Genomic DNA, 27,908 nt, shown 5'->3' with positions numbered 1-27,908 from the left:
CCGGTCGCGTTGCGGGCGCCCCTGGCGGTGGCCGCCCGGGCTGAGGAGGGGAGGGTGTCCGTGGCCCGTGGGGGACAATGGCGGCCGCCTCGCTGTGGAAGGGGCTGGTGGGGATCGGACTCTTCGCCTTGGCCCACGCGGCCTTCTCCGCCGCGCAGCGTGAGTGAGCGGGGCCCCGCGCGGACACCCGGGCCGGGAGCGCCGCGGGCCAGGAGCCGGGGTGGGTGAGAGGGGCAGCTGCCCGGGGCGGGGGTCCTATCCCCATAGCCACCCTCGGTCCCGGTGCCCTCCTCCCCCACGCTCCCTGCGCGGGCAGCAGGGGATGTGGGGGCGGCTCGCGGGGAGAGCAGGGGATGGGAAGGGATCGGGGGGCGAGCAGGGGGCGGCTTGGAGGGGACCAAGGGATGTGAGGGGGGCTTGGAGGGAGGATGAAATCTGAGTGCCCCGAGCTGATGGGGTGAGATCTGGGATGCAGGAGCTGGACCAGGGCGATAGTGGGTGTCAGGATGACATGCGGGGATGGGGTGGAGTTAATCAAGGGGAGAGAGGTTCAGAAGGGCAATAGAGGACCACGTTGTTATTGAGGAGTCACTGGACCTCAAGCCATTTGCATTTCCAGCAGTGGGGGCTGGGGCAAGGGAAGGAGAAGCGGGGGGGGGAATACAGCACCAAGCTGTGATTACCGCTCAGAGTCCATTTTTAATATATTCTGTGTAGGAAAAGAATTTGTAGAATGTAGCTAATCTCTTTTTAGGGCATTTTACGTTTGTTTAATAGATATCATTAATATGTTTAAAGCAAAACCGTATCCTTTCTCCATAAATGCTTGCTTATGCAGTCAGAGATCCAATAATTTTTTTTGATCACTAATCCAGGACCCTTGCTGGGAAAAATTACTGTTCCCTGAAAACATTTATTCTGATCCATCAAAATGGTTTTAGCTGTGGTAGATGACAAACCTGAAAATTACATACTTCTGATTACTATCTATGATTATCTTTGTAATTCCAAGTTTTCAATGTCTTTAAAATACTGTTTTTCACTAGTGGGTTTTTGAGACGCCAGATGCTAAATCATCTCAGAATTGAGGTGGGGAGATTGGGGAACATGCCAACAACTAGTATTATATGATTTAAAGGTTGAGTATCTTTCCACATGCCCGTGCTAGAAGCAAACACTATTTAACCTTGATGGTTTGTGAGGTATTAAAGCTTGAAGCTACCATTTGTCAGTGCTGCATTAGTTCCTTGGCATAGCAATGCATTTGGAGTACTAGTCAGCGTCTGACCACAGCAACTGCTACAGTGCAGTTTCCAATCCGTGGCAAGAGAACCATTTTGCCAAGAGTATTTGAAGATGCTAGAGAAGATGGCCACATTATTTCAACTCTTAGCGCACAGTGGATCAAATTCAGCCTTCGTGTAAGTGGGTGCATCTCCCAGTGACTAAGATGGAGTAAACCAGTTAGGATGATGTTTATAATTCAGAAAAAGGTGTATCCTTTAGAACCCAGAGTTATCTGAATGTTATGACAGATTAAGTTAATGCAAAATGTGCTTTTAAAATTCCACACTACACATACCTCTGAATAGAATGAAAAATAATTAACAGTAATGAGCTAAATTTCTACCTCTTGTGACTTAGTGGATGTCAGTAGAATTAGGCTAGTAAGTATAACATTTACAAATAATTCCTCAACAATCCTTCTTTACACACAGTTCTAGTACCTCCATGGGTTATAGCCAACCCATCTGGAAAGTGTACCCATTTTTGAAGAATTCTGTAAGAGATTTGTGATTCATGTGCAATAGTATTCCATGTAGATATTATATACAATGCCCTAAGGGTATACAAGAAGGAATCATTTATTAAATGTAGTAGTCTGATGCTGAAGTAGTAAAGCAATTGAAGATGGTCTTGTGCAGAAACATGCTCTTCAGTTTACTAGTAATGATGACCAATTTAGATAAGTTCAATAGGGAACAGTGGCTATATATATTGCAATAAAATAGAACATCTAATTCCTTCTGCTGAAGTAGCTTTGTGAGAGTGCTGGCTGCACTACAGTTTGAGTAGCAATATCTGGTGTTCATAGAGAATTCTTCCTGCATATGCGTGCCCCATCATCAGCCCTCTTCCACCCTTTTCGCTCTCATGCAGAAAGATTAAATTATTGCTGAAATTATTTATCAAGGCAGGTTTGGAAGATCAGATATGCTGTCTGAGGAAACAAATGTGGAAACAAGATTAAAAATGGCAGAGTTACTGGGAGTTAATAGTCCATGGCATAATACATAGAAACCCAAACACTCCTGGAATTTATATTGATTTGCCTTATTACAAAAAAAATTAACTTACCAGTATGTCTTTACTTTATAGATCGTTCCTATATGAGATTAACAGAAAAGGAAGATGAAACATTACCGATAGATGTAAGTTATACATTTTCATTGTGTTTGGAAGATTTAAGACTAATAATATAGTTTGGTCTCTTGCTTTCGTTCCTGTTAATTTTTTTTTTAATTTGAATAACTGAATATTAATCATTAAATCTTTCACATTCTCATTCTGCCTGAGAATGTTTCACATACCAGTCCTAATGTCCAGTAATGTGTTACAGCTCTTACAAAGAGCGTTTGAAAATCAGAATAAGCTCTGACTTCCTTCTGCTTCTTTAGAACTGTTGGTGAAACGTCTCCTCCAGGAATTCCATGGCTTCTGTCGCTGGAACTTGGAAAATCCTTGCATAAGTCTCTTATACTCTGCAGCATAAACATCTGTCTCCCTCTGGCTTTTGTTGGCTGACATTTGTTTATTCAATACTATTGTGTACTGCTGTTATCCCAGCACAACCTGTTTCATTTACTTCAATTTTCTTATTTCTGATTTTAATTGTATCTTACTTTCCTGATTGACCAATAAGAAAATGACGTGCAGAAGTGGACTTCAGAGGTCATGCCCAGTTGTCATCCTTGTTGACAGTGTTATGGAGGTTACATAATTTGTCTGAGTACTAGATTCTTCCTGTTAAAGCAGTAATTTGAGTGCACAGAACAGTGATTCTGACTGCTGTGAGGAATACAGAATCTGCCTAAAGAACTCTGCCAGGCAGCTTGATCTAGTTCAGAGGGTACAGGGTGGGTACCAGGAAATCCCCCATCTGTTCCTGCTTCCGCTATTGACTTGCAGTGCTACCTTGGGTAGCTACTTAATCCTTGTGCCTCAATTTCCTCCCCTCACTAAAATGGGGATAAAATTATTTGCCCAGTTTCCTAGATCTCTGGTTGAAAAATGTGTAAGTGCTTATTGTGTAAGACAACTGTGAGCAAAACAGAGAATAAAAGATGAGAATTTTGTACAAGGGTTCTCTTATATTGTTTAGCAACCTCTGTGTGGTGTATTGTATCTCTCTCTGTTGCAGATAGTTCTTCAGACACTGTTGGCCTTTGCAGTTGCGTGTTATGGAATAGTACATATTGCAGGAGAATTTAAAGACATGGATGCCACTTCAGAACTAAAAAATAAGTATGTTGGGGTTCTTTCTGTTCGTTAACACACTTTTTCCTGTTGCTTTATAAATAAACTCAGCATGTCCTGTGAAATTGCAGCCCCAGAAATGTTCTCCTTTTTAGCTCATGCCTTCTTGCAAGCCTGCTGTAAATGTGATGTTGGGAAGGACAGGCAGAGCCAGGAAGCCACCACACAATGTCTGGCTGTGGGATGTAGTGTTCTAGATAAGATGAGGCTACAGCAGTGACTGGGACACTTTCTGCCCCTCCTTGGCTCCTTCCTCTGGGCCACCTCAGAGTTGGAGTAGTGGAGTGAGCAGGTGAGGAACAGGGAGATATGAGGTTACAGAACTACTCCTGTCCACTGGTCTCAGCAGGGGACTGGGAGGCAGAAGCTCTTATCTCCAACCATCTCTGCGTGAGTTTTCACATCAGTAAATAGGGATAACACGTACCCCCCTCCTAAAGGTGCTGATGATGAATTAGTTAAATGCTATAGAAATGCTGAATTGAATTGTATAAATCTGTGAAGGGTTTTGAATTGAATTTTGAGGTGGATAGGAAGTCAGATGGGCAGAAAAGCTGCTCCTATAGAGAGTAGTCTGAATAATATGGGACTTAAGTAAATCCATGAAAGAGGCAGCATAAGGGGGCCTGAATGTGAAGTGCTAAGAAGTGTGTGAGAATTAAGGGCGCTCAGCATTATTAGCACTGAGGCATGAGTATGGATTTTGACTGAGGCGAAGTCAAAGGGAGGAGGAATATGGGTGATATTTTGTGGGTAGTTATTAACACTTGTACATAAGGAAACTATAGAAGGGAGAGTAAAGTTTATTAATGATGTGGGTGTTTTCTGTATGCATATCTATATCTCTGTAACACTACCATCTTGTCTTTAAAATTCTTAACGTTTGTGTTATGGCATAGGGAATTTGCGTAAGATCTAGAGGCTTGGCACCTCTGCCATTTGGTAACAGCACTTACTTATTTTTCTGTCTGTTTGTAAAAATCTGGTGTTTCCAAGAGTGACTTTCATCAGATGATCATTCTAAAGCCACATTAATTTCATTTTTCATGTTTATTTTAAGGACATTTGACACATTAAGGAACCATCCATCTTTTTACGTATTTAATCATCGTGGTAGAGTATTGTTCCAGTCTCCAGATATAGTGAATTCTTCTTCAAACCAAGATGCTTTGTCATCCAGCGCATCACTGAAGTTACGAAAACTTGAACCTCTGCGCCGTTAAGATTTTTACAGATTATAATAGAACAGGACACTGAGATGTAATATTGGAGTTGGGGGTGTAAACACTTTTTTTAATTTCTGGAGCAGTATTTATATTGATCTTCCAGACTTTATAAAATATATATATAACTAAGGACCTTCTTTGTACACTGTTAATGAAAATGACTGAATTGACTTGGCAATGGAGTGTAAATTATTGCTACAATTATGCTGTGAAACATCTTTGAACTTTCATATATTAAACAATGTTGCGGTTGATTTTTTCATTTAAAACTATTCCTATGCTTAAAAAAAGGCAAATAAGTTTTTATTGCAATGAATATTGTTTAAAAAGAGGGAATGCTTTAGTGCTATTTATTTTCTTGGTTTGCTGGCATTACCCTTTATGGAACTCCTTCAGAAACCATGGGTGCACTGTAGCATGAAAAGATAGAGGAGAGGAAGCTATCCGTCTCCTGTTTCTAGAATGTCTAAAATGCACCTTTTGGTGTATGTTTGTGAAACTCAAAAGAATGCTTTCATTCTTACAATGCTAGAAAAAAGTGGTTATGTCTAACAGGTTTTTTAACTCTTCGTTTCTCCTCCTCCCAAAATTATCTGGGACTCTACATCTGGTATATGTATGGAAGAGACGGCTTGCTTCTTTCTGGATAATCTAATATGTTCAGCTTGTTTATTCACTGTATGTGTATTGCTCTTTGCTTATGTATACAGGAACATTCATGAAATGGCTGAGTAGTGTTTCAGTACCATAAATGGCACCAGAAACTAGTTTCTTTCATGCATTCTAAGAAGCAGTTTTCATAAGTATTAAGACAAATATCCATTTTAACGCATTCTGTGTTTTCCAATAATAAGGTGCTATAGGGATTAGCACAGGAAAGAGGGTTAAGTGGGCATAGTATAACTATACCTGGCACTAGCCCCGAAGCATCAAATTAAGCTAACAAAACTGTTACCTCTGAGCCATTAGCTGACTTAAGAGAACTGTTTTGAGGGCATCCGTTCTTAAAACATGACAGCCTTTAACCAGTTCTGTTTTCTAATTTTTTTTTTAAAGGTTGTTTTTACTGTTAAACTTTGTCCAGCTCTGGCATTTCCCGTTGGTAAATGAAAGCTTCTCTTCTGCTTCCATGACATAGCTAAGACCCTTTGCATTGTGTGAGATGCTTTACGGGTCCACCTAGAGTTCTGTATATTTCCCCTTGAAGATCTCTCACCTCAGCATACAAGTCAGCCTTTTTACCCTACAATATTTTTATTTTTAAAAATCTATTTTATTCAACCCAGCAATCTGAAAGTTCAAAGGCAAAAAGTGTAGGAAAACACCATGGAAAACTGAGCACCTTCTGCTGGCCCATCCTATTGCCTGGGACCCTAGGGGTGAGAGCAGCAGTATGGATGGTTGCTCTGAGTAGTTATGATTTTCACGTTGGGTTGGTTAAATATTCGGAAGAGTATTCTGGTCATTTAAACGTTAATCTCCAATCCACTGAGCTATTTCCTAAAGTGTATTGTCTCTCCTTCCCTGGGAGTCACAAATAAACTTGATTAACCGATAGCTGCTACCACTAAAGGCCTCATGTTGCCCTGTTTAACTTAAAACTTCCATTGTCAAGTACAGCGCTGGTGTACAAGGAGAGGACTGCTTTGTGCCTTGGCAGGGTATGTGGAGGAAATGGATGTAGACTGATGCCTAAGCCATCTTGACTCTTGCTAGCTCTGGAGGAGCAACAGTGGGATGGGAAATAGAATGAGGTTCTCATGCCATTGGATTAATGACAGAAGAAGAGGAAGAAAGACAGCAAGAGCCCTGTAACCAGCCAAGCAGACTGATATTTCAATTGTGTTTGGCAGTGTACCATTTGCATAATGTCTTGTAGAGCAGGGCTGCTCACCTGTTCATATCTAGGGAGGCCATGTTCATGCTACTGGAAGGCCCACTCAGTGCAAAATGCACTACAACGTGAAGTCTGGAGTCCTGCTCGGAGCAAATGTTTGTTTCTCAAGCTCTCCATGTTGCATAGTTTGAGAGCTGCGAAGCACCTTGGTGGCTACATCAGGCCTGTTAACCACATGAGGAGTAGCCTTACTCTTTAGCAACAATGGTTATATCACAAAGCTGTACAAATTATTTTTTTCTTATCTTGCAATGTCCAATAAAGAACAGATATCCTTACAAAGCTTTTGGTGGTGATTTTTCTCCCAATTGTCCTGCACCTTGTCAGAGCAAGGTCAGTGAGGGTTATCAAGAAATTATCCCGCTAGTAGTTCTAAAGAAATTAATAACCTTACTTTGGCTGTAGCATCTTTGCAATGAAGTTCTTACATGCCACTTGTCCATTACTGTGTCAGATACATAAAAAGGGAATCAGACCACCACAATGTCCTGGTGGCTAAACAAGCTTTTAGGATCACTAAATCCTTGGCCTGCATTATCTGGCTGCCTTCAACATTCCTAGACTATATCTCAACAGCCTGAGTCATATATATTTACTCTGAGTAAAGTCTCTTCACATGTGAGTTAATACTATATTTAAATGATGAGCAATCTCATTGGAAGGCAGGTACACCCAAGATCTTGTCTCCTTGGTGTCTGAGTTGTTGAGGAAAGTCCCACCCCTGCTTCCTAAGGCCAGAAATAAACACTGGTCATAACTGTGTAGCCACATCTAGCTCATCACATTCAATAGTATTTGGATGCTGTAAAATTAGCAAAGAAAAATATTTCAATTTGCTTAACTACAGTTTTAAACATGGTTGCAATAGAGCCATCACTCTTCATCTTCGTTTACTATACTCCCTTCACTCTATTAAATCCCCTATCTGCATTCAGCACCTTAGGTACAAACACACTCCTTAGTACAGTATTCGGAAGAGGGGGCACTGCAGTATTGCGGATTTGCTCTGGAAACCAGCTATGTTGCATTTATCCCTGGGGCATTCATACGTAAGTTGCTATAGACCGTTTTCTGTTCTCAAAAAGTGGCAAGGAAGCAAAAATATGTTGCCCCATCAAAAGCTTTGAGTGAGCCAAATAGAAATAGTTCCCCAGCTCATCCAAATACTTCCAGTGCCTTTACTCTTTGTATCTACTTGGCTAGTGTACATGGCATATTTCTGTTCAAGCAGCATGCTTTATTCAATACTGCAAAAGATTAATCCCTTAAAGAGGGGCCACTAACGAGCATTTCTATTCTTTTGGTTGCAATTTGAATCCAGATTAGCATCTGTGTTGCTGCGTTCTCTTTCCCTCTCCTCACTGTTTAATGTAGGTCCACATTTATCTTGGATAAAAAAAAAAGTGCTGCTGTCAATCAACTGTTCCTTCAAATAACAATGGGACATGGGCAATAGTTTCTGTGAGAAAACCTTCCCAGTTCATACCCCCACTCCTCTGGTACAGGTTGTTATGGTGGATTGGTTCTTCTATGGACCACAGCTGGTAGAAGTGTCTTTTCTCAAAGATCGGTCAAATAGGCCTGAACACTTACATGTCTCTAAAATAGCCACTCATTACACTCGTCTTTTGGTTCCAGCTCTGGTAGTCATAACTGAGACCGATTACAGTCTCTGGAGGAGTTTGTAGTGTAACAGAGCTGGAAACATCTCTTTAGTGCAGGAAAACAAAAGACAATCCTTAATTGGTGTGGCTTTATTTTTAGTACTTGGTATATGCTCCCCCCCACCCCCAGCTGTAATCCATTTTCCCAGAGCAGTGTTTAGATCTCTGGGAGATGGGTGTTAGACTCTTACTTATTCGGTGTCAAATCTTTGGTGACTATTTACTTGTAAGCAGGTGACACAAATGACTTCTCAAGCTGAAGTGCTCCTGCACTGTTTAATTTTTACCTCCTTGGGCCTGGTGGAAGGGCCATTCAAATTCAACCCATTCCAGCATTCACTTCACTGCCTCTTCTCCAGATCGATGAGGGAAGAACCCTACAACCCATGCCTCTGAACTAGTACTTTAGCCATGGACCTCAACATTCTCCCGGGGTTTAGTCTCTCAGGGCTTCCGCCCTGCAGAGAATTTGTTTGCCCTTTTTGGTGGTTGGAATCCATTCAGGGGCAGTTCAGCCTCAGAAAACAGCAGCTAAATGCCTGAGCCCTGCCAACCTAGTGCAGCTTCACCATTGCTGGACTACAGGCACCCTAGGAGGCAGCATCAAAGGGGCAGGGAGAGCTGCCGCTTGGGTTACAGCTGCCTTGTCATCACTAGTCAGTGCCTCTAGTGATCCCAAAGGAGTGTAGGGAAAGGGAGTGAGATATTTTGAATGTTAAAACAAGCGGAAAACCTGTACCTGCTCCCTGCATTATGACGCAGCCCTGGGGGCACAAGTTACTTTACTTCGCCTTGCAGTTCACACTGAAGCCTCTCAAACAACTGCTGGCATCCTGGGTGATTTATCAGAACAACTTTAAAAGCAGGGGGAAAGGACAACTCCCCACATCTCAGCATCCTCTGAGATGTCCGTCCCCAGACCTTAACAGGACAAGAGGGTTTATTTTATACAGTTACTCACTTTTTAAACATAGCAGCATAATCGTAACTACAGTTCACACTATGGTGCCAGCAATCTCCAAATAGCCCACCCGGCTCGACAGCTCTGATTCAAAGGTGGGTCTGAAATGGAGCTGGAAACGTCCACGACAAACCCGCCTAGTAAAGACTCAGCGTTTGGATATTTTACCTGGGGCCAGGTTGAAACACATTATTAGTCCCAGCCAGGCTTTTTGACTTACTATATCAAAATTGGCCACATGGGGCCAACTTCTGAGGCTTGCCAGCTGACCCCAGGCCAGAGAGCCACCCCTTTTAATCTGTGCAGACAGACAATGAAAGGGGCGTTACTGGAATTTTGAAATAGCCACAGAAACTCGGGTAACTACCAGGCTTACACAACAACCGATGAAGCAATGTGCAGAGCAAATTCCAGCCAAGCACAACTCCCAGTGCCTCTGCCAAAGGCAGGCTCCCTTTCAGCTCACATGACAGAGCTGCTGCCTGGGCTGAGTCTCTGCGGAGGTGGGTGCTGGACTTATTATTGGGAGTTCCTTAACTCAGAGAGACTCAGTAGTGAGGAACCGAGATCAGAGCTTTGCTGCTCATGTGCTCTGCACGCTGGCACTAATGCGCTGCAGTCTGATTAACGAAACTGTCCGAATGGCGAGAGCCACAGTACAAAGTGGGAGGTAGTGTACTACCAGATCAGACTAGTAACTGTTCACCCACCTTGTGCTGGTGTACATGACACCAGATGGGAAAATCCAGCCCCCAGAGCCTTGGTCTAGTTTGCACTGGCTCTGGGATGGATCTTGTGAGGAAAGGCTTTTCTTGGGTGGTTCGGATATGCTGGTCGGAAAGCTAGAGGGGATCTTCCCAAGAGAGTAGCAGGGCATCTGCTCACCCTACCTCCAAACCGTTACTTGGTTTGGATTGTGCTTGGAGCCCCGGCTTTGTGCTAGCACCATAGAACTCTGCATTCTACTATGTGTAACAACAAGAGGAAGGGTTAGGCAGAGATCAGCTGTTTAGCAGAGAGCTGGGTTTCTAATCAAAAGTCAAACAAGACTGTACTGGAAAACTTGGCGATACTTTAAGATGGTTGCTTAACGCATGGTCTGGAGTTTCCTAACTGCCTTTTTCAGTCGCTCTGAACCCCAGCAGTGACAGCGTAACCAGGGCGTAGAAGGGCAACTGCAGCTTTCAAAGGGTTAGAAACAGGAGGGTCCTTCAGCAGGGAAAATTGCTGGCAAAGATCAGTTCCCTGGAGTCCCTATAACTGGTGGAAACAGTTGGAGGGAGAATTAACGAGGATGCTTAACTATTGTGTTGGAGATAAAAATCACTTGTGCTACAAATCTCCAGGCCCACTGGTGACTTCAATCCGTCTCGCCTTTGGAAAGAGCAGCAGTTTGGTATGTATGTTAATCAGCCCATCTCTACAAATGTCTCCGCTCCTCTTCAAACAGGCTCAGCATTTGACGGGGCTCCTCTCTCTAAAAAGAGGGCTCGATTCACACCTTTTAGACTGCCTGGCGGTTCTGGCTCTCACTGCCCATCCAGGCAGGCGAAAGGCGAGTCGAATGGGGTATATATGGGAAGGATAAATACCAATAGGTCATGAAGTTTACATAGTTTTCTGAAGTTACAGGAATTCTCCTTTCATGCCTATCATACAGCATCCCAACATCTGAATGCCTCACTCTCCCTCCACAGCTCAGACATGCTAAACAAGAGGGCACACAAGCTGGAGCCTGACGGTGTCCATCCATTAGGACATTCCCCAAGAGAAAAGGTCCACCAATCACTGCCCTCTGGTTCCTGCCCAGGTTCCAAAAGGGCATGAAAGCACTTGGCTAGTTATTGGTGGACCAAGTAATATTGGCATGAGCTCCTGCCCCCTCTCCATTGCCCTGTGGAGGTCACTAACCAGATGAATGCTGGCATATCCAAGGGCCTCGAATGGAGAGGGATCCAATCCTCCTGAAGGGAGGTTAGAGACTGGGCAGTAATTGGTTAGTTCAGACAAGCACAGCCAGGCCACACAGTGTTTATGGGTCACCAGCCACTTGCCCTTCTTCCTTGGCAAGGAGCCAGACACTCCCCCACAGCTCTCATCCAGCGGGATGTCAAACAAATACCTCCCAAACGTTGCTGCTAGTGTGCGGGATCAAAGTACCCTGACTTGCTTTTAGGGCAAGACTGGGTGCAGAGAACGCAGTGAGTGTTTAGTCTGAGTGGTACTCTGCGGCCACTAGGTCAGTGAACAAACTGGAAACAGAATTGGCGTTCTACAAAATCCCTGTCGATTTAAAACCGCCATCCCCTGGAAGAGCTTTTACAAAAGGTTAAGGCAGATCGATTTCAGCTTCTCAAGGATTTCCACTATACATTTGTACGTTTTAATGCCAGACCAAAAAGCCCCCAAACTAGCAAAATATAATTCACGTGCTGTTTAAAATAGATTTGCCAAGGCTGAGAAATATCAAGTGTGCTTGGGCAGTGACTGGGGCTGGTGACCAGAAGTGGATTTAAAATCAAGATGCATCTAAAATGCAGATGTCCAGAAGGTTTTTAAAATTCCTTTAGGGCTCCCTGCCTCTCTCTGTACCCTCCCCACCTTTCTGTAGCTAATGACTGCCATTCTGCATCCCAGTCCTGGTCTACACGAGGTGTAACTAACTGCATTACTGCAAACCCTGAGTGTAGACATGGTGTTCTGGTGTCAAAAGTGACTTGCACTGATGCAGCTAAAACCCAGTTTGAAACCTGCACTGGCGTAAGGAGAATGTGAAGCCAGGGTTAGCTGCAAGACTATTAGTGTAAACTTCAACTGTGCAAAACCCCACAAACAGTACAGAGAAGGTGTCAGTTTACTGGCTGAGACACCTGGAAAGGGGAAACAGAAATGTTCTCAGGGCAGCATGGTACAGTGGCTAGACCAGGGGGCTGGGAATCAGGGGACTTGGGTTCTAATCTCAGCTCTGCCACTAACCTTGTATGTGACCTGGGGCAAGTCACTTCCCTGCTCTTTGCTTGTTCCCCTCCCAGTTTCAGGGGGGGAGGGGTAGCTCAGTGGTTTGATCGTTGGCATGCTAAACCCAGGGTTGTGAGTTCAATCCTTGAGGGGGCCATTTAGGGATCTGGAGCAAAAATCGGTCTGGGGATTGGTCCTGCTTTGAGCAGGGGGGTGGACTAGATGACCTCCTGAGGTCCCTTCCAACCCTGAGATTCTAGGATTGTGAATACTGCTCCCAATGAGCAAGGAAATAGGTGCTACAGTGGTATCAATTTTCCTGCCTGGCAACGCAGAGTGCTCTCTTAAGGCCAGCTCCGAGGCTAGGAATAATCCGAATGTGCAAGAAGCAAAAAACAACCCAGTCTGGACAGATTTTCATTACTGCTCACCAGACAAGCTTAACTTCAGAGTAAGTTTCCTGGGTGCACCAGCCGAACAGCAGCACATCTGCTGTGAGGCCAACGCTGACCTGCCACCTCCTTTTGGAAGTGTCATGCAACAGCAGAACTGGACAATCTACCTGCCCAGCTGCCCGCGTTGCTGTTTTATCCTCTTGGTTGCATTGTACTCAGCTGAGGGTGCTCAACATTGCACTAATGGGAAAGCACATAGGGCTCATTATGGATGAACTCTTGCCAACGTGCATCACAGTGCACAACTGACTGTCCCCGTGCCTTTGAAAGACACCACGAACAAGCAGGGAGAGAACAGTGGCTAGAGAAGAGGCCGGAGTCCTGGCTTCTGCGTTCTGTGATAAGCTCTGCCACATGACTATGGGCAAGTCCCTTCCCATCTCGCAGGGTGCCATGAGACTGTCTATAAAGCACTACTTTCAAAAAGAATTGACTGTGGAAAAGTGAAAACTGCCTTCCCCCTCCTTATTCCATAAGCATCTGGAGAGCCAGGCTGCAGTTGGACAGGTCACTTAAAAATAAAAAAAATTAAGGGTGCCCGCTGTGCACTGAGGAATTTAATATGTTGCAAAGCTTGGGAAATAGCTAGTAAAGAACCCATTTGATTTCCCATTGCGCAGCTGCACTGTAATACTCACGCAGCAGAATGTTTTCAGCACTTTTAATCTTAGTATTGTTTTTTAAACACTTCCCTGTTCCTGAAGCATCTCTTCATCCTGACGCACTCCAATATACAGACTAGCAGTTTGGCACAAGTCAGCCAGCAATTAGACAATGTAATGAATACTGATCAACATAATCACACTCAGCATAGCCTGGAACCTATGTAAAAACAAGCAAGAACCCCAAACTTTACCGTTATCCTCAGACATTAAAAACCACACTCCACTACTGAGGGAAAAGGTATTTTCACAAATCTAACCAAAAGCCAGCTCCAGCCTCCAACAGGCAGTTCCCCACAGCCACACCCCCTCTCAGCGTAAAGTCAATTGGACAGCTCCACAACAGAATCCCTCTGCATGGAAAATCTGAGCCCACCAGCCCACTCCGTACAGCGTTTAATGACCACCAAGGCAGCAGCTATGGAGCAAATGGGTCACAGTCTGAATTGGAAACGCTTCTCCCCCCAGCTGTCTCACAACAGTGGACCTATTTCCAAGAAAGCTGGGAGAAAACAGCAAAAGACACCCCAGACTGACACACACAAGAGAAAGTTGGCACTTGACAATCAAGCTTCAATACCCTTGTGAGCTAGGCAAATATTTTACAGATGGGGACAAACAATGCGCTTCTCCGCATGTGGATGTTTTCGCTTGGCAGCAAACGTATTGCTTGCATGTTGGTTTCATAGAAATGACTTTAATGCAGCATAGCAAGTTAAGGCCTTTACATAGGGTGCCATAATTTTAAATAGGTGGTGTTTTTTGTTTTTTTGAAGAACGTATTTAATATGGGAAGCATAAAGGTGCATCTCCACCTGTAGATGAAAAGTTCAGAATCTGGGCCACTGGCTTTAGTTCTGATGCAGCCTGTATTGGCTCCGTAAGAAAGCTAGTGCTCATCTCAGCAGGGGAAAAAGCTTTTGGAGCACACCATGGGCGGTTTATTTAGTCAACAAAAAGGAACTCTTCAAGGGGCAATACCCACTAAAAACTAGGCTGCAGCCGGACTAGCAAATAGCTACATTGCAGTGAATATATGTACCTGCAGTGGGAAACGTCCGATTCACATTTGCAATACTACCTATGATGCTGTTGTAATTCTGGGTTTTACCGAGTGGCCGAGTTGTGCAAGTTTGACTACACAGCACTGGAAGTAGATGGTGAAATCAGATAAATGGTTTCAATAACCTTCCCTAAAATAAGCTGCTACTCTGAAACGTCCCCGTGTTAAAACTGTAACCTTGCATGAGTGATCTCAGGTGCATAAACATACAAAAAAACGTACATATGATTGTGTGCCACATGGCTTAAGGAGAAGAGGGAGGTTTTACATCTCTTCTGTGCCCTTGAATTCTGGGGGCCAGTGCAGTCTCTGGTCCAGCCATCGTGTGCCTATGCCTCTGAGCTCACCCTAGCACACCCCTCATACCAAAACCTGCAACGCTTTGCCTAAGGCTGGTGCCTGTGCCAGGAAACTCCTCCCCTGGGTAAGTGGCTTTTCCAGTTAGTTTATGCAGGTTCAGCTGCATAAAGGGGCTAGGCCTGGAGTTGAGGGGGAAGTCCTTACTCGTGTTTGTCAGTGTCAGTCAAACCTGGGACTTTCAACACCAAAGCCACTGGCTTCTGTTGCTTGATTCATGGAAAGAAAAAAAACTTTAACAGAGATAAAAAGGTGCGCAGTCACTGGGACTAGCTGACTAGCTGCTCGAGGAGACATGATTGCATGCACTAGGCCAGTGCACGTTTTTCGTTTTGTTTTAGTGTCAAAGTTAAGGTGCTCTCACTAAACTTATCTTGCCCACAGGGGGTGTATGGAATACCGTGGGTTATTTATGCTTTTACATTTAACATTGTACGTGAGCTAGGGAAATGTGGTCTGGATACAATTACTATAAGGTGGTTGCACAACTGATTGAAAGGCTGTACCCAACGAGTAATCATCGCTGTCAGACTGGGAGGATATATCAAGTGTGGTCTCACAGGGGTCTGTGTTGGGTCCAATACTATTCAATTTCATTAACAGCTTGGATGATGGAATGGAGAGTATGCTTATAAAATCTGCAGACACCATCGTGCTGGGAGTGGTCGCAAGCACTTTGGAAGACAGGATTAGACTCCAGAGTGATCTTGATAAATTGGAGCATTGGTCTGAAATTAACAAGATGAAATTCAATAAAGACAAGTGCTAAGTAATGCACTTAAGGAAAAATCAAATGCACAACTACACAATGGGGAATAGTTATCCACGCAGCAGTACTGCAGAAGAGGATCTGGAGGTTAGTGGTGGCTTATATTCGTGATCAACTCTGATGTGCAAAACACAAACGCCACATCTATTAACAGGAGTGTCCGAGGGAAGACACAGAAGGCAATCATTCTGCTCTACTCGGCACTGATGAGGCCTGAGCTGGAGTAGTGTGTCCAATGTTGGGCAGCACACATTAAGAAAGATGTGAACAAATTGGAGAGAGTCAGTCTAGAGGAGAGCAATGAAAATAAGAGGTTTGGAAAACCTGATTTATGAAGGTTGAAAGAATTAGGCATGTTTAGTCTAGAGAAGAGAAGACTGATGGAGGCATTGTAAGTCTTCAAATCTTATCTATGTCTGCTCAGTGTAGGACAAATAGCAATTGGCTCCGTTTGCAGCACAAGATTGAGATTAGACATTAGGAAAAAAATCTAACTAAAGGATCGTTAAACACTGGCATGTGTTATCTAGGGAGGTTATGAAATCCCCGGCATTGGAGGTTTTTAGGAACAGCGTGGACAAACATCTGTCCGTGATGGTCCTGGTTTCCTTGGTCCTGCCTCAGCACAGGCAGCTGGACTGGCTGACCTCTTGAGGTTCCTTCCCGCCCTACATTTCTCTGATTTTGCAATAGCTTCCCACCTTTCAGCTCTAGCTATGGGAGGACTAGCAAGGTGCCAGAGGATGCTGGGATTTTAAGCAGACCTGCAATGACCAAGGTTAGACGACAATTAAAATGCTAGCAGCCACGTAGAGCCTCGTCTGTTCACTAGGGCTTCTGCCGTTACCATCGCTGTTGGAACGGAATCAGTAGTAGCAACAGCGAGAACTTTACAAATATTTCCTGGCACAGACAAGCAAGCGGTGAAGTGACTTGCCCAAGATAACACACAGTAGTTTTTAAAGAGAGGGTCAAACATGTGATTGCTATGTTTTCCATGCTCTCCCCACTCCCTTCTCAGATCATCCCTAGACCAAGCTGCTCTCGATTAGGCTTAGCCATAAGTTTATGGATAAAGCAGCACCAGCAGCAACGTTAAAAACTACACACGATTTGGACAGCGTTGTGCTTCACAACAGTCTGCCTGTATGGTTTCCTATCCATTGCAGACAGATCACTATTTAACTGGCTGATAAGCATGGGGCACTACAACCATCTTGTGCCTTAGCCATGTGTGAAAATTTTCTCAAAACAAGGTTATCACGAGGTAGCATGAACAGGGCCATGAATACATTGCTTTTCCAAACTACCCACTGCTGCAGGCGTCACATTCACACATTTAGGTCCAAGAATTAGCTGGTATGTTTTATTTTGAAAGAACATTTTAAATGTGCTAGAGCACTTTAAGCTGGAAAACGCTTTACATCAACTGCTTTTCCTGACCCGAAGACCCAAACAAGAGTTGCAGCACTGTTGTACCTACTACGAAGGGGAAGGCAGATCAGTACAAAGGCTGTCAGTGGAAGGTTTCACGGTAAAAATAGAAACAAGTGATCTCATTTGACTGGGAAAAAGGAAAAAGCAGAGATATGGTTGGGCAACGGTCTAATGGAAAGAGTAGTTTCCATTACCAATTGCATTTGCCCTTTATCAAGGCTGCATTGCTAATCTGAAAACGTTTGGAATATCACATCCTTCCTTCCTTCCCTGCAATGAAGGACAGAGGTAATGAAATTGTAAAAGGCAGTAGAGTGGATCCAGGTTTGAAACTCCCTCTATCCCTGGCCCTAGGGCCAATGTCGTAGGACAAGAATGCTGCCTTTCTCCATTTCAGTTAGAATGAAGTCCTTTCCTACAGGCCTTGAATTAACATTGTTCTAGATCAGTGTGCTGAACATTTCCATCAACTCCCTCCTTTTACAAAGCCTGCCTACCCAGCTGTTTCCATCTGCAGGTCTTCCTTTGGCGTTCGGTGTGTCATCTTCAGTAGAGGTGGGCTGGCGGGCTCTTCACGACAAGGACAGTCTATTTACAAAGCACATTTCCTGAAGGTGCTGCCACTGCGTTGGCTGGTAGCAAATGCTACAGTTAAATGTACCAATTGGTTTCCATGCATTTTCACTTGTTCCTAACTTTGAAAGAGAGTCCTCTTCTGCACTGAAGCTTTCCAGGGAATTATTTATTAAGTATGGAGGTGGTCCCCATCAGCCATTTTTGAATCAAGACTTGAGGAGGGTGCAGAGAAGGGCGGAAGAGAGGATGCACTATTTTTGCTTGTCTCCCTGGGTGGGGAAAAAAAATTTAAGTGCTAAAGGATGTAAAAAAGTTAATGTACCACTGAGAGTGCACGTTAAAGCAAAAGGTCAGGGAATGCAAAAAGATACATGAAGAAAAGTAGGCTCCAAAACACTGAACAGCCCATTGGTATACTCCCTTAGCAACAGTAAGCTATACACTTACACAATCTGGCCAAATTGTATCGTGTTTCAAGGTGTGTGTATTTAATGTGGCAAAGTTAGCAGACCTTTCACATTTCACTTTAACAGTGCAACCTTAGTGTTCATCAACCTAGCAAAGGGCTTTATAAAAAAAACAAAAAACCCCAGAGGAAGGACTTGTGGATTTCAGAAGCCCATTTCCTTACTACCTATATAGGTTAGCAGTCCCGGGCAACATCCTGATCCTTTCTTTGGGGACTATCATAATGTTGCACAAAGACACTGTCTACATAGGCAGACAAATTACTGGTTTCTCTAGGATGCAGCTGCCGCTTTTGGAGCCGTGTACTCGACTTGTAATGAATGGCCGGAGCCTAGAATGACCTTTCTAACAGTCCCAATTGCATCCAGCAGTCAAATACACAGTGTGAAGCTTGGGGTTATATTTGTCTTGTGGATCTACTTTCTGTGCTCTGCAACGTTATTTATTCTTCTTACAGAGTCTTAAGTTGTTCCCCACATATTTTCCCCCCACTGGGGGATTTTCATGGCTGACATCAAGCAGACTGGGCTTTCAGATAAGCACTGCCTTTTATTTCTCTAAACACTCCGGCATTTATCTAGCTGGTTGTCCTAGAGTTACACTCAGTTCATGACACAGCTGAGGCATGTGTATTTTGGATGCCTGGTTGAACTGGATTTTTCCTACTTTACCATTAGTCTACAAGACTCTCATTAGCAGGGTTTATTTTTGAAGGTGTGTCTCACTTCTTTCTTGGATAAGTTCATACCTGATTTTAACAAGAACTCTTCTCCTTTAACCTTTCCATCCATATCAACTTGTACTTGTTAAAAAAAAAAAAAATCCCCTCCCCCTGCTATTTACAACTTACTAAGCTAGTCGGAAATAACAAAAGATATTGTTCACTTGGTCAGGCAGGAGATTCCAAATCAGTCTGAACAAAGTTAAAAAGCAGAAAGACGAGCTTAATGTGGCCACCTCTTGTCAAGGTAAACACCAAATTCTGAATACAGACTATGCAATTTGAATCAATATTCTGGATGCCTTTCCCTTTGTCTTATTAAAAATATAGGTTGCTGTCTTTTGAAATGGGTAGAACACTTTAATGATCTTAAAGGGCCATAGAGGGAGGCTCAATGCTCTTAATGACTAACCCCTCTGGGTATTTTGCTTGACAGATCAGATATTTTAAATTCAGGACCTTGACTGTATTTCTGACCATGATACTAGGAATTAATGTCTTCTGAAAACAGACAACCTTCCGTAACAGATCCTGAAAAGATGCACTTGCACCATTTTGAGAGACATGAGGCAGCATTTAAGCATACATCCAGTTACTGTTATCACAAGGTGTGTGTGAAGATAAGCCCTTTATTATCTTCTACCATAGTGAAGGCTTGCTGCTGGTGGATTTGTCTCATTGTTGGTATTTTTCTATCAAGGTGTAACAGCAAACTTGCATCTTTCAGAGTGGGGAGGCAGATGAGGGAAGACTATTTCTGTTAAGGGGGGGAGGAAGGGAACTCTTTGCTTGTAGCCAAGTATAGACTTGCCAGCTGAAATCCATTTTCCTTCACATTCTGCCTGGATGGCCAGATTCCAAAGTATACGTCTATTGCAAGGTAAAAGCTTGTGGATACTTAAGATGATCTCTTCTTCAGTCCCTTCTTCAAAAACACAACCATTGTAGATGGGATTGCTTGAAGTTGGTTTGGTTCCTACTTTATAATATTAACCAAATATTTACCAGGTCCTTTGTCGTACAAGCCACCTACTATTGGCATATAATTGGTACTCTCTCTCTCTCTCTCTCTCTTTTTTTTTTAAGCCTACTTGACTGTAGGTGTTGCAGTCGTCTTGGTCCATCTGTTTTGTATTCATGAAAAAAGTGATGTTCTTTTGTCCAAATTTGTTCTTTAAAACTCGACAGTCAACTTACAGCACAGCCATTTATGAATGAAATGGGGGAAGATATTAATTTTGATAAGCGAGGTTTTGGATATGCAGGGGACTTCCTAATGCATTTAAGACACGTCCCAGGACACAACCTTACATTGGATAAGCCAATTTTTCCTACAGAGGTTTTGCCAAGTCTAATTGGATTGTACAGAGAATTCTTTCAAACTGAAAATGTTGGGAAGTACACAAATTCAGCAGCTATTTCCATGATCTGTGACTGAGGGGAAAAGAATTTATGGATAGTGTTGCTGTGATATTTGCACTCAGTTCTTACCGGCTCAATCACAATGATCTACTGAAACATTACTATTTTTCTGGTTGTACCAGTCAGAGGAACCAACACTTCTTTCTAAAGACTCCTCAGTCAGATTATGCACTTATTAAAAATTAATAAATGGTTTATTTTATATATATACACGTGTTCCAAAAATTCTTTTTATACAGTTAAAATATCAAATTAGTGATCTGGTAACAATACTGTTCAAAATAATCTCTTTTGTATGAACATTAAAATACACGTTTTAAAAGCGTTTCCTTTTAGTGCTTCCAAAGCACAGCGTGTGCCAAGGCCACCTGAAGAATCTCCGTCCTCCTCACAGGATGAAAGAGAACTGAAGTCGGGGACCTGGGAAGCCTCAGGTGCACTTTCATAATGTCTGTAGACAAAACAGAAGAGAGTCTGAGGTAGATTGTTTAGTGACCATCACGTGGTAACAGTCACAGGGCTGTCTTTAGCTTTCATTAACACAGAATAGCAGTTTCTTTACTCTGATTCAATCTACACTGAAACTCAAGTTTATAGGCATGGCTATCAGTTCCTGGGAACAAGACCCTTGTCTCTGTGGTGGCAACATGCAATATTACCACATGGGTGTTTTTGGGAGGTTTTCTGAACACACAGGATCTTTCCAAAGAGTGCAGACAGTGTGCGTGTTTGACAGGCCCCATTTTTAATGCAACCTGCTGCCTACAGAACGTAAATGTCTATAATGACAATGTTCAAATGAGTAAATTCTCATCACCTGCAGGAGGGGCAGCAATGGTTATTTTCTTCAGCCTGTTGAGCGAATAGCACCCTCCACAGGAAAAAAGCCACACCTTTCATAGCAAATCCTTAAGGTTACAGCCCAGCTTCTGCCGACAGAGGTTCTTAAAGTTAAAGCTCCACTGCTTCTTCTCAGACTCTGACAGTAAAATCACTTGACTGCCACGATGGTGAGGGCATCAGCCACGTCTTCCTTCATTCTTCTGTGGCACAGCAAACTCATCCCTGATCCGTGTGCGTCTTGCCGGTACACTGTTATCTACTGTTGACATGATTAACTCTGTTGGGTAGACTGCTGAACTCTATTTCCTCTAGTATTCTCTCTAAGTGTTGTATTAAGACCCGTTTTTTAAACCTAAGAAAGAGAGGGGGAGTAATTTAATGTTGGTTTAGCTCATATTACATTTTTTCCTTCCAAAATAAAGTGACTTTCATATTAGTCGCCCATTCAACATACAAATCACATTTCCAGAGCTTCTCTACATCTTCAGTCAGAGATCTATTGTATGTTTCTGACTTCGTTATAGTACTTTAAATTAGAGATGGGCCCAAACTCAAACCCTGTCTTTTCAAGGACCCATTTCTACATTTTAAAAATCTACAACACTACAGAGCTATGGTAAATCAAGACAATCTGTCAATATTTCTTATGGAGTTACTTATTTGCTAACAAAGTTCATTAAATGACCAATATTTTGGAATAGAAAAAACCAAGATAATATTATTGGAAAAGTTTTGATTTTACTGCCATGTTCAAGATTGCAATAAAAAAAATTTAATCTGGGTTTTATATTCCTTTGCAGTCTCTATACAAACCTTGCTGCTTCCTTGATAGCAAATTCAATGAAATATTTCTGAATTTCCATAGGTCCTTGCACTTCCTCAAGAAGAGCGAAGATTTTTTCGTAATCTAAAATAATCCAAATAGTTGTGTCAGTCAAGAGTGCAGATTTAAGAAACGAATCTTTCAAATGTGGCTTCAATAAAGATCATCATCCAAAGGAAGAAATGAAGCTCATAATTTTGCACTTCTGCTATGTCTGAAAATATATGCAAGGCTAAAGACAGAACCCTACTTTGTGTGCAGAAAGCGGCTGATAGCAAGAATTTAAAAGCTACTGAAGTACTGGTTGACTTCAAGTGCTGCACCTGGGAGGCTGAATTCTATTAAAGGTCACTGGAAAACGTAGGATTCTGCAGTAAAACTAGCCTGTTCTCACTTTATCCACCACAAAACTGTGCACATATGCCAAACTGTCAATGAGCCTCAACTCTACGCTGGGCAGGCCATCTCTGGGAGCATGTTTAAGACTCGACTTGTGCAGGCAAGTTAAGATTCTTCCTTCAGAAGCTTCTCCATTTATGAAGCATTTGCCACTTAACCAAAATTTATGAAAGCTATTTTAGCCATTGCACGAAGATCACATGGCAGAACTGTGTAGCAGTTAGATTAGATCAGAAGTGAAACCAAAGGCAGTGCTCTCATCTTCCCTACTATTTAGCCATATTACAAAGCTACACATGTTGGCATGATTAACAGATCCAGGATTAGAACAGCAGAGGAATGACACGTTGGGACCAGGGTGCATTGGCAGAGTCACAAGTAAACAGATTTCTACCAACCTGACCCAGGATTGGTTTAAGCCATTGCTACTGGTCTTTTCACTTTCAGGAATACTTCGTCAACTCGAAAAGCAAGCAGCTTTGGCAGAAGATTCATCGTAGATTAATATATGGTTTTAATCTAAGTCCCCCCATTTACCGTATGCAAATTTGATAACAATAGGATTAGACTGGCATCCTCTACCAAACAGGAAGCAAAGAAAACCCTCACTCAGCTACTCAGGTGCAATTTATTTTATATGTTAAAGATGAACTGAAATGCTTTTAAAAACAAAAGGTTGCTTACTGTCTTACATCATTAACAGAATAAGTGTGTGTAACTTTTTATGTTGCAGAAACCTCAATTTGCATAAGTGACAAAAAGACCCATTGAAAAATCCTCAGTTTGAGGAATTAGTAAGCAAACAAATTACCAGAACCCAAAAACACTGCATTAAAAAGAGTCCTCGGTTATTTTAAATTACTGTATTCTATCATAATTCACAATATATTAGTACAAGGTTCTGTAGTATAATTTGGAGAAGTAATTAATTCTTAGTCGACTACAGCAGCCTGCTGCTATTCAATCTTTGAGAAGTGGGAAGAGTAGGAGTGTGTGTGAATCATAAGATATGCTGACCAGTGAAGTTCTACTGTTAACTTCAAATATACTATTCAAGTGTTTTTACCTCCAAAACGTAAGCTCTGGAGCTGTTTTTGTCCTGCAAGGATGGCATAACCACAATCATCAAAAGCAGAGGATAGAGTTGCTTTTCCTCACAGGATTTTGATGTTGGGGATATCATTAAATTTTTTTTGGAAGCAGAACTGTGAACTCAGGTCCTAGTAGATTTGTAAGACTCAAATCACCTCTTTTTAAGTCTATCCATGTTCTCCATTAATGATGTTAAAGTCTTTTCATGTTTAATTAAAAAAAAAAAAATAAGCATTTCACTTCACCATCAACTGTAAGGTTCCAATTATGGAACATTCCAAAACATGTGCTAGTTACATATGTCTTCCCCTTTGGGACAGAAGATTGAAGGATATGGGACGTATTGCAGCAAAAGTGCATCGTGCATACACAAGTGTAGCACAGCACAGCACAACAAAATATCAGACTTCATATGTTCAAATAACCCAACAGTCCATTTTTCTTGAAGCATGTCTTAGATGTGGAATTATAGTTTCAAAAACGTTATTAGTGCTAGATAAAATAGTATCCTTTAAAGGTGCTGCACCTTAAGTGTTCTGCTCCCATTAAATTACATTCAACGTCCAACAATGTTAGGAAGTGTTTTCTCCACCACTACCACCCTTACACCCCAATTCATTTATTCAACAGTCCAAGAAAACACCCCAAAAAATCACCGTATATGCAGCAATTCCAAATCTAAGGGTATAAAATTGTATGTAATTTAAAGTAATGAATTGTATTTTTTAAGTAGGCCATACCAAGATAGACATTTGATACTTACTTCTTCCAGGCTTGCGAACCTCCTTCATCACTTTTATTTTGATATCAGCATTGTTTCCTTCCAACATAGTAGGTGTTATTTGCAATGAGTTTGGCACAGTCCCAGAAGTTGACTCCACTACCATTTTTTGGTCATCAACAGGCATGCTGTAATTTAGAGGTCCTCTAACAAGTGCATTGGTAGCAGATTTATGATCCAGTCCATCTTCACTTAAGCAATTGAATTCATCAGGCAAAGAGTCCAAGTCATTCGGTAACAGATCATCATCTACCGTAGCAGCAGGGACGGATGAAACCATTTGTGTAGACAATCCGTCAATTTGTTTGTCCAGTGACTGACAATTTTCAGCCTTCTTCCCTCCATTAGCATCTTGAACTACACTGCTGTTGGCATCTGTAAGTTAAATTATGCATCATAATTAGTCCATAACTCTAGCATTAAAAGCATCTACAGGAGATAGCGTTTAAAACAAGAAATGGAAAGGACCTCTTTGGTCATCTAGTCTTAAACTCCTAGTCTTTTAAAGGACAATGCTGGGACAATGCTGCACTGTGACGGAAATGTTTACATGGCTAGTAAGGGTGAGGAAAACAGGGTGTGAATGTACTGCACATTGGCCAGCTGCGTGGACCCTGAGACTTATACACTAAAAGTTCTGGAGTGAACTTTGATGCAGTCCCGTAAGCAGCTGGATAGACAAGCCCTAACTCAAAAGCAGTGGTTCCCAAACTGTGGGAAGCAGCCCCCTAGGGAGTTACAGAGGATCTTTATTTTGGGGGGAAAGGGGGTGTGTGCAGCCCGGGCCAGCCCCCACAGGGGACAGGGAGGGAGCACCACCCAGCTCCATTCTGCCACCAGCTTTGCTCTGGCCCCAGATCCCAGCTCTGCTCCCATTTGCTGCTGGGGGCACAGGGAGGAGGTGGAAGCACGTGGACGGGGTGGTAAAAAGCTTGGGGACCGCTGCTCTGAAGTGATGGAATTTCCAGCACTCCCCTTGGGAGACTCTTCTACCATCTTACTCATCTCATGGGTTCATAGATTCCAAGGCCAGAAGGCCTTGTGATCATCTAGTCCAGGGGTTCTCAACAAACTTTTTGGTGGCCTGAGAATGTGGCCACCAACTCTTGCTGGTGGCCGCTATGACAATTTTTCCTAAAATACTTAATTAACTTTGGGAAAAACAAATAAATATGCACATATACATAACCAAATCATAGTAATTTATTTATGTAGGGTTTTTTTTTTTTGCAGACTCGATGATAAAAATAATGAACAGTTGTCTATTCTTTACTAGACCTAAACTGAATAGAAACAAGTAAGGTGCTTTGTATGTTGTCTTTTTTGTTATTTCTTTTGCCCGCCCCCCCCCCCCCTTTTTTTTTTTTTGGACTTCCTAGCTAGTAAGTCTGCTTCCGTGAAAAGTGATATTTGTATGTTTGTTAATATCACTTTTCACAGCAGCCAACTTGTTAGCTAGCTGGGAGGTAGTGAAAAGTGATAGTAAACATACACATATCACTTTTAACTGCAGACTTACTCAGGCCTGGCAAATCAGAGGACAAATTAAGGCTTGGAAGGGAAGGTGGGGAGGCAGCAGGGGCCAGGGTGATGGGGAACTCACACCAGCTGTCTGCTTCTCTGGCGTTTGTTGCTCCAGAGGCAGGGCCAGCTCTAGGTTTTTGCTGCCCCAAGCAAAAAATTTTTTTTGGCTGCTCCCCACCCCAGGGCTCTCCTCCTCCCTCCCCCCCCCCCAAAAAAACTGCACCTCCTGCCGCCCCAGCCCTGGGTCACTGGTAACTCGCTCCCAGGGCGGGTCATTCAGCAGGAATTTTGGATGTGCACAGAACACAGACAGGATTGGTTCCCATATGGTTACAGAACTGCCGTAAAGTGGAACAATTTTCAGCTTGTGTGATTGGAGGATATCTGGATGCATATTATAAAACTGTCCTACATAAATGAGGAAAAGTTGAGGTGCCTTTATTATTCTTTTGTTCCATTCTTTGTTTCTATGAGGAATGCACTATCACGGTCTTCCTTTTAAACAAATAAAACAAACTTTAAAAAAAAAAAAAAAAAGCAATGGCTGTTGAAAATAGCAGTTCCAGTCCTAATAACCACTGGGAAGCATTTCTTGCTCAATTTATTCTACTTTTTCTACAGCAAGTTACAGTGGATCAGTATATTTGATTTGGGGGAAATGAAGTAACAGTTGCCCAAATTGAGTTTGAGCACTCCTGAATTTTGAGGGTGTTCAAATCTGGAAGGCAGGTGCTAAATTCCTTTTCTGAATATTAACTCTATCTGGAAAGGAAAAGTCAGTTTCTGCTTCCATGGCTCAGAAGTGGAAATCCTCCTAAGTGCCTGGTACTGTATCTAAAGCTGCCCAGGTCCAGAGCCTCCCCTCCCTTACTTTTCATTTTAAATTCTAGTGGGATCCACATACTTCCCTTGCTAGGCTTCAGATAGAGAGGTGCACAGTCCATTTAGTCCCCCCAATTCCTTCTTTGGGGGAGAGTCCAGGGCTGGGGTGGCAGGAGGTTGGGGGGGGGGGGGAAGAGAGCCCAGGGCTGGGGGGGGGAGGGGAGTGCAGGTGGGGGCCAGAGCTGGGGCAGCAGGGGGTTTGGGCAGAAGAGAGTCCAGGGCTGGGGCAATACAGGGGTGCAGGGGGAGCCCAGGGTGGAGGAAGGGGGGGTGGGGGGGAGGACAGCAAAAAACCTAGAGCTGGCTCTGTTCCTACCATTCACAGCAAGCTGCAGATTTCAGTTCCATACTCCTTCCCCCACCCTTTCCTGTTGCTAGTGGCCAAGGGGATGCTGGGAAATGTAGTTCTTTCCCTGCTCCAGGGCTGGCTCTATAGGCAGGGAGCTAACCAAGGAACTACAGCTCCCAGGGCCCCCTGTTGGTTCTCAGCTCCCTTGCTGGATTCTTGCGCCCCTTGCAAATCTGCTGCCCCAAGCAACTGCTTGCTTTGCTGGTGCCTAGAGCCGGCCCTGTCCAGAGGGGGGCAGGGCCCAACCTTCCTGGCAGCCCCAGGGGAAGGCTGCTGCTTTGTGCCACGCCCCCACCCCCAATCAGCACTCAGAAGGCTGTGGCCGCAGGAAAAGCCCCTGAGAAACGCTGATCTAATCTGACCTCCTGTGTAACACAGACAAGAGAACTTCCTCAAAATATTTCCCAGAGCTGATCTTTTGGAAAAACATCCAATCTTGATTTAAAAATGGTCAGTGATAGAGAATCCATGATGACCCTTGATAAATGGTTAATTACTCTCACCATTAAAAATGTATATCTTATTTCCAGTCTGAATTTGTCTAGCTTCAACTTCCAGCCACTGCTAGATTGAAGTGCCCGTTGTTAAGTATTGAGGTGCCCATTGATACGTACAGACTGAAATCAAGTCATCCCTTAATGGTCTCTTTGTTAAGTGAAATAGACTGAGCTCTTTGAGTCTATCACTATAAGGCAGGTTTTCTAATCCTTTAATCATTCTCATGGCTCTTCTATGAACCCTCTGCAATTTATCAACATCCTTCTTGAATTGTGGGCACCAGAATTAGAGACAATATTCCAGCAATGGTTGTACCAGTGCCAAATATAGAGATAAAATAAGCTCTCTATTCCTTGCTCTCAAGAAGTGCCTCCCCCCCTCCATCAAGACGGTAAGCTCTTTGGGGCAGGGACCATTTTTGGTTCTGTGTTTGTACAGCATCTAGCACAGCATGGGCAAACTACAGCCTGTGGGCCGTGTCCGGCCCTCGAGCTCCCGCTGGGGAGCAGAGTCAGGGGCTTGTCCCGCTCCGGTACTTCAGCTA

The 27,908-nt window shown here is 43.2% G+C and overlaps 2 protein-coding genes across 4 annotated transcripts in view; one reads left to right on the top strand and one right to left on the bottom strand.

Moving 5' to 3' along the window:
* MMGT1 (membrane magnesium transporter 1) lies at positions 1-5,025 on the top strand. The gene is made up of 4 exons (XM_054039440.1): positions 1-159; positions 2,380-2,432; positions 3,422-3,525; positions 4,598-5,025. The coding sequence occupies exons 1-4, from the start codon at positions 78-80 to the stop codon at positions 4,758-4,760; spliced, it is 402 nt and encodes a 133-aa protein (XP_053895415.1). The 5' UTR covers positions 1-77; the 3' UTR covers positions 4,761-5,025.
* A 15,318-nt stretch (positions 5,026-20,343) lies between these two features.
* Positions 20,344-27,908, bottom strand: part of LOC128842976 (integrator complex subunit 6-like) — a 60,032-nt gene continuing 52,467 nt past the window's right edge. For 2 of the 3 annotated variants that reach the window (XM_054039387.1, XM_054039389.1), the window contains 4 exons: positions 24,094-24,486; positions 21,830-21,923; positions 20,991-21,368; positions 20,344-20,624 (listed from right to left, as the gene is read on the bottom strand). In XM_054039387.1, the coding sequence (XP_053895362.1) occupies positions 21,269-21,368; positions 21,830-21,923; positions 24,094-24,486 (587 nt within the window). In that variant the 3' untranslated portion in view covers positions 20,344-20,624; positions 20,991-21,268. The remainder of the gene's footprint in view (positions 20,625-20,990; positions 21,369-21,829; positions 21,924-24,093; positions 24,487-27,908) is intronic. The other variant, XM_054039388.1, reaches the window with a different exon arrangement.

The sequence above is a fragment of the Malaclemys terrapin genome, chromosome 9 (assembly GCF_027887155.1).
Source record: "Malaclemys terrapin pileata isolate rMalTer1 chromosome 9, rMalTer1.hap1, whole genome shotgun sequence".
Classification (NCBI taxonomy): domain Eukaryota; kingdom Metazoa; phylum Chordata; order Testudines; family Emydidae; genus Malaclemys; species Malaclemys terrapin.
This window is presented reverse-complemented; position numbering and strand designations above follow the sequence as displayed.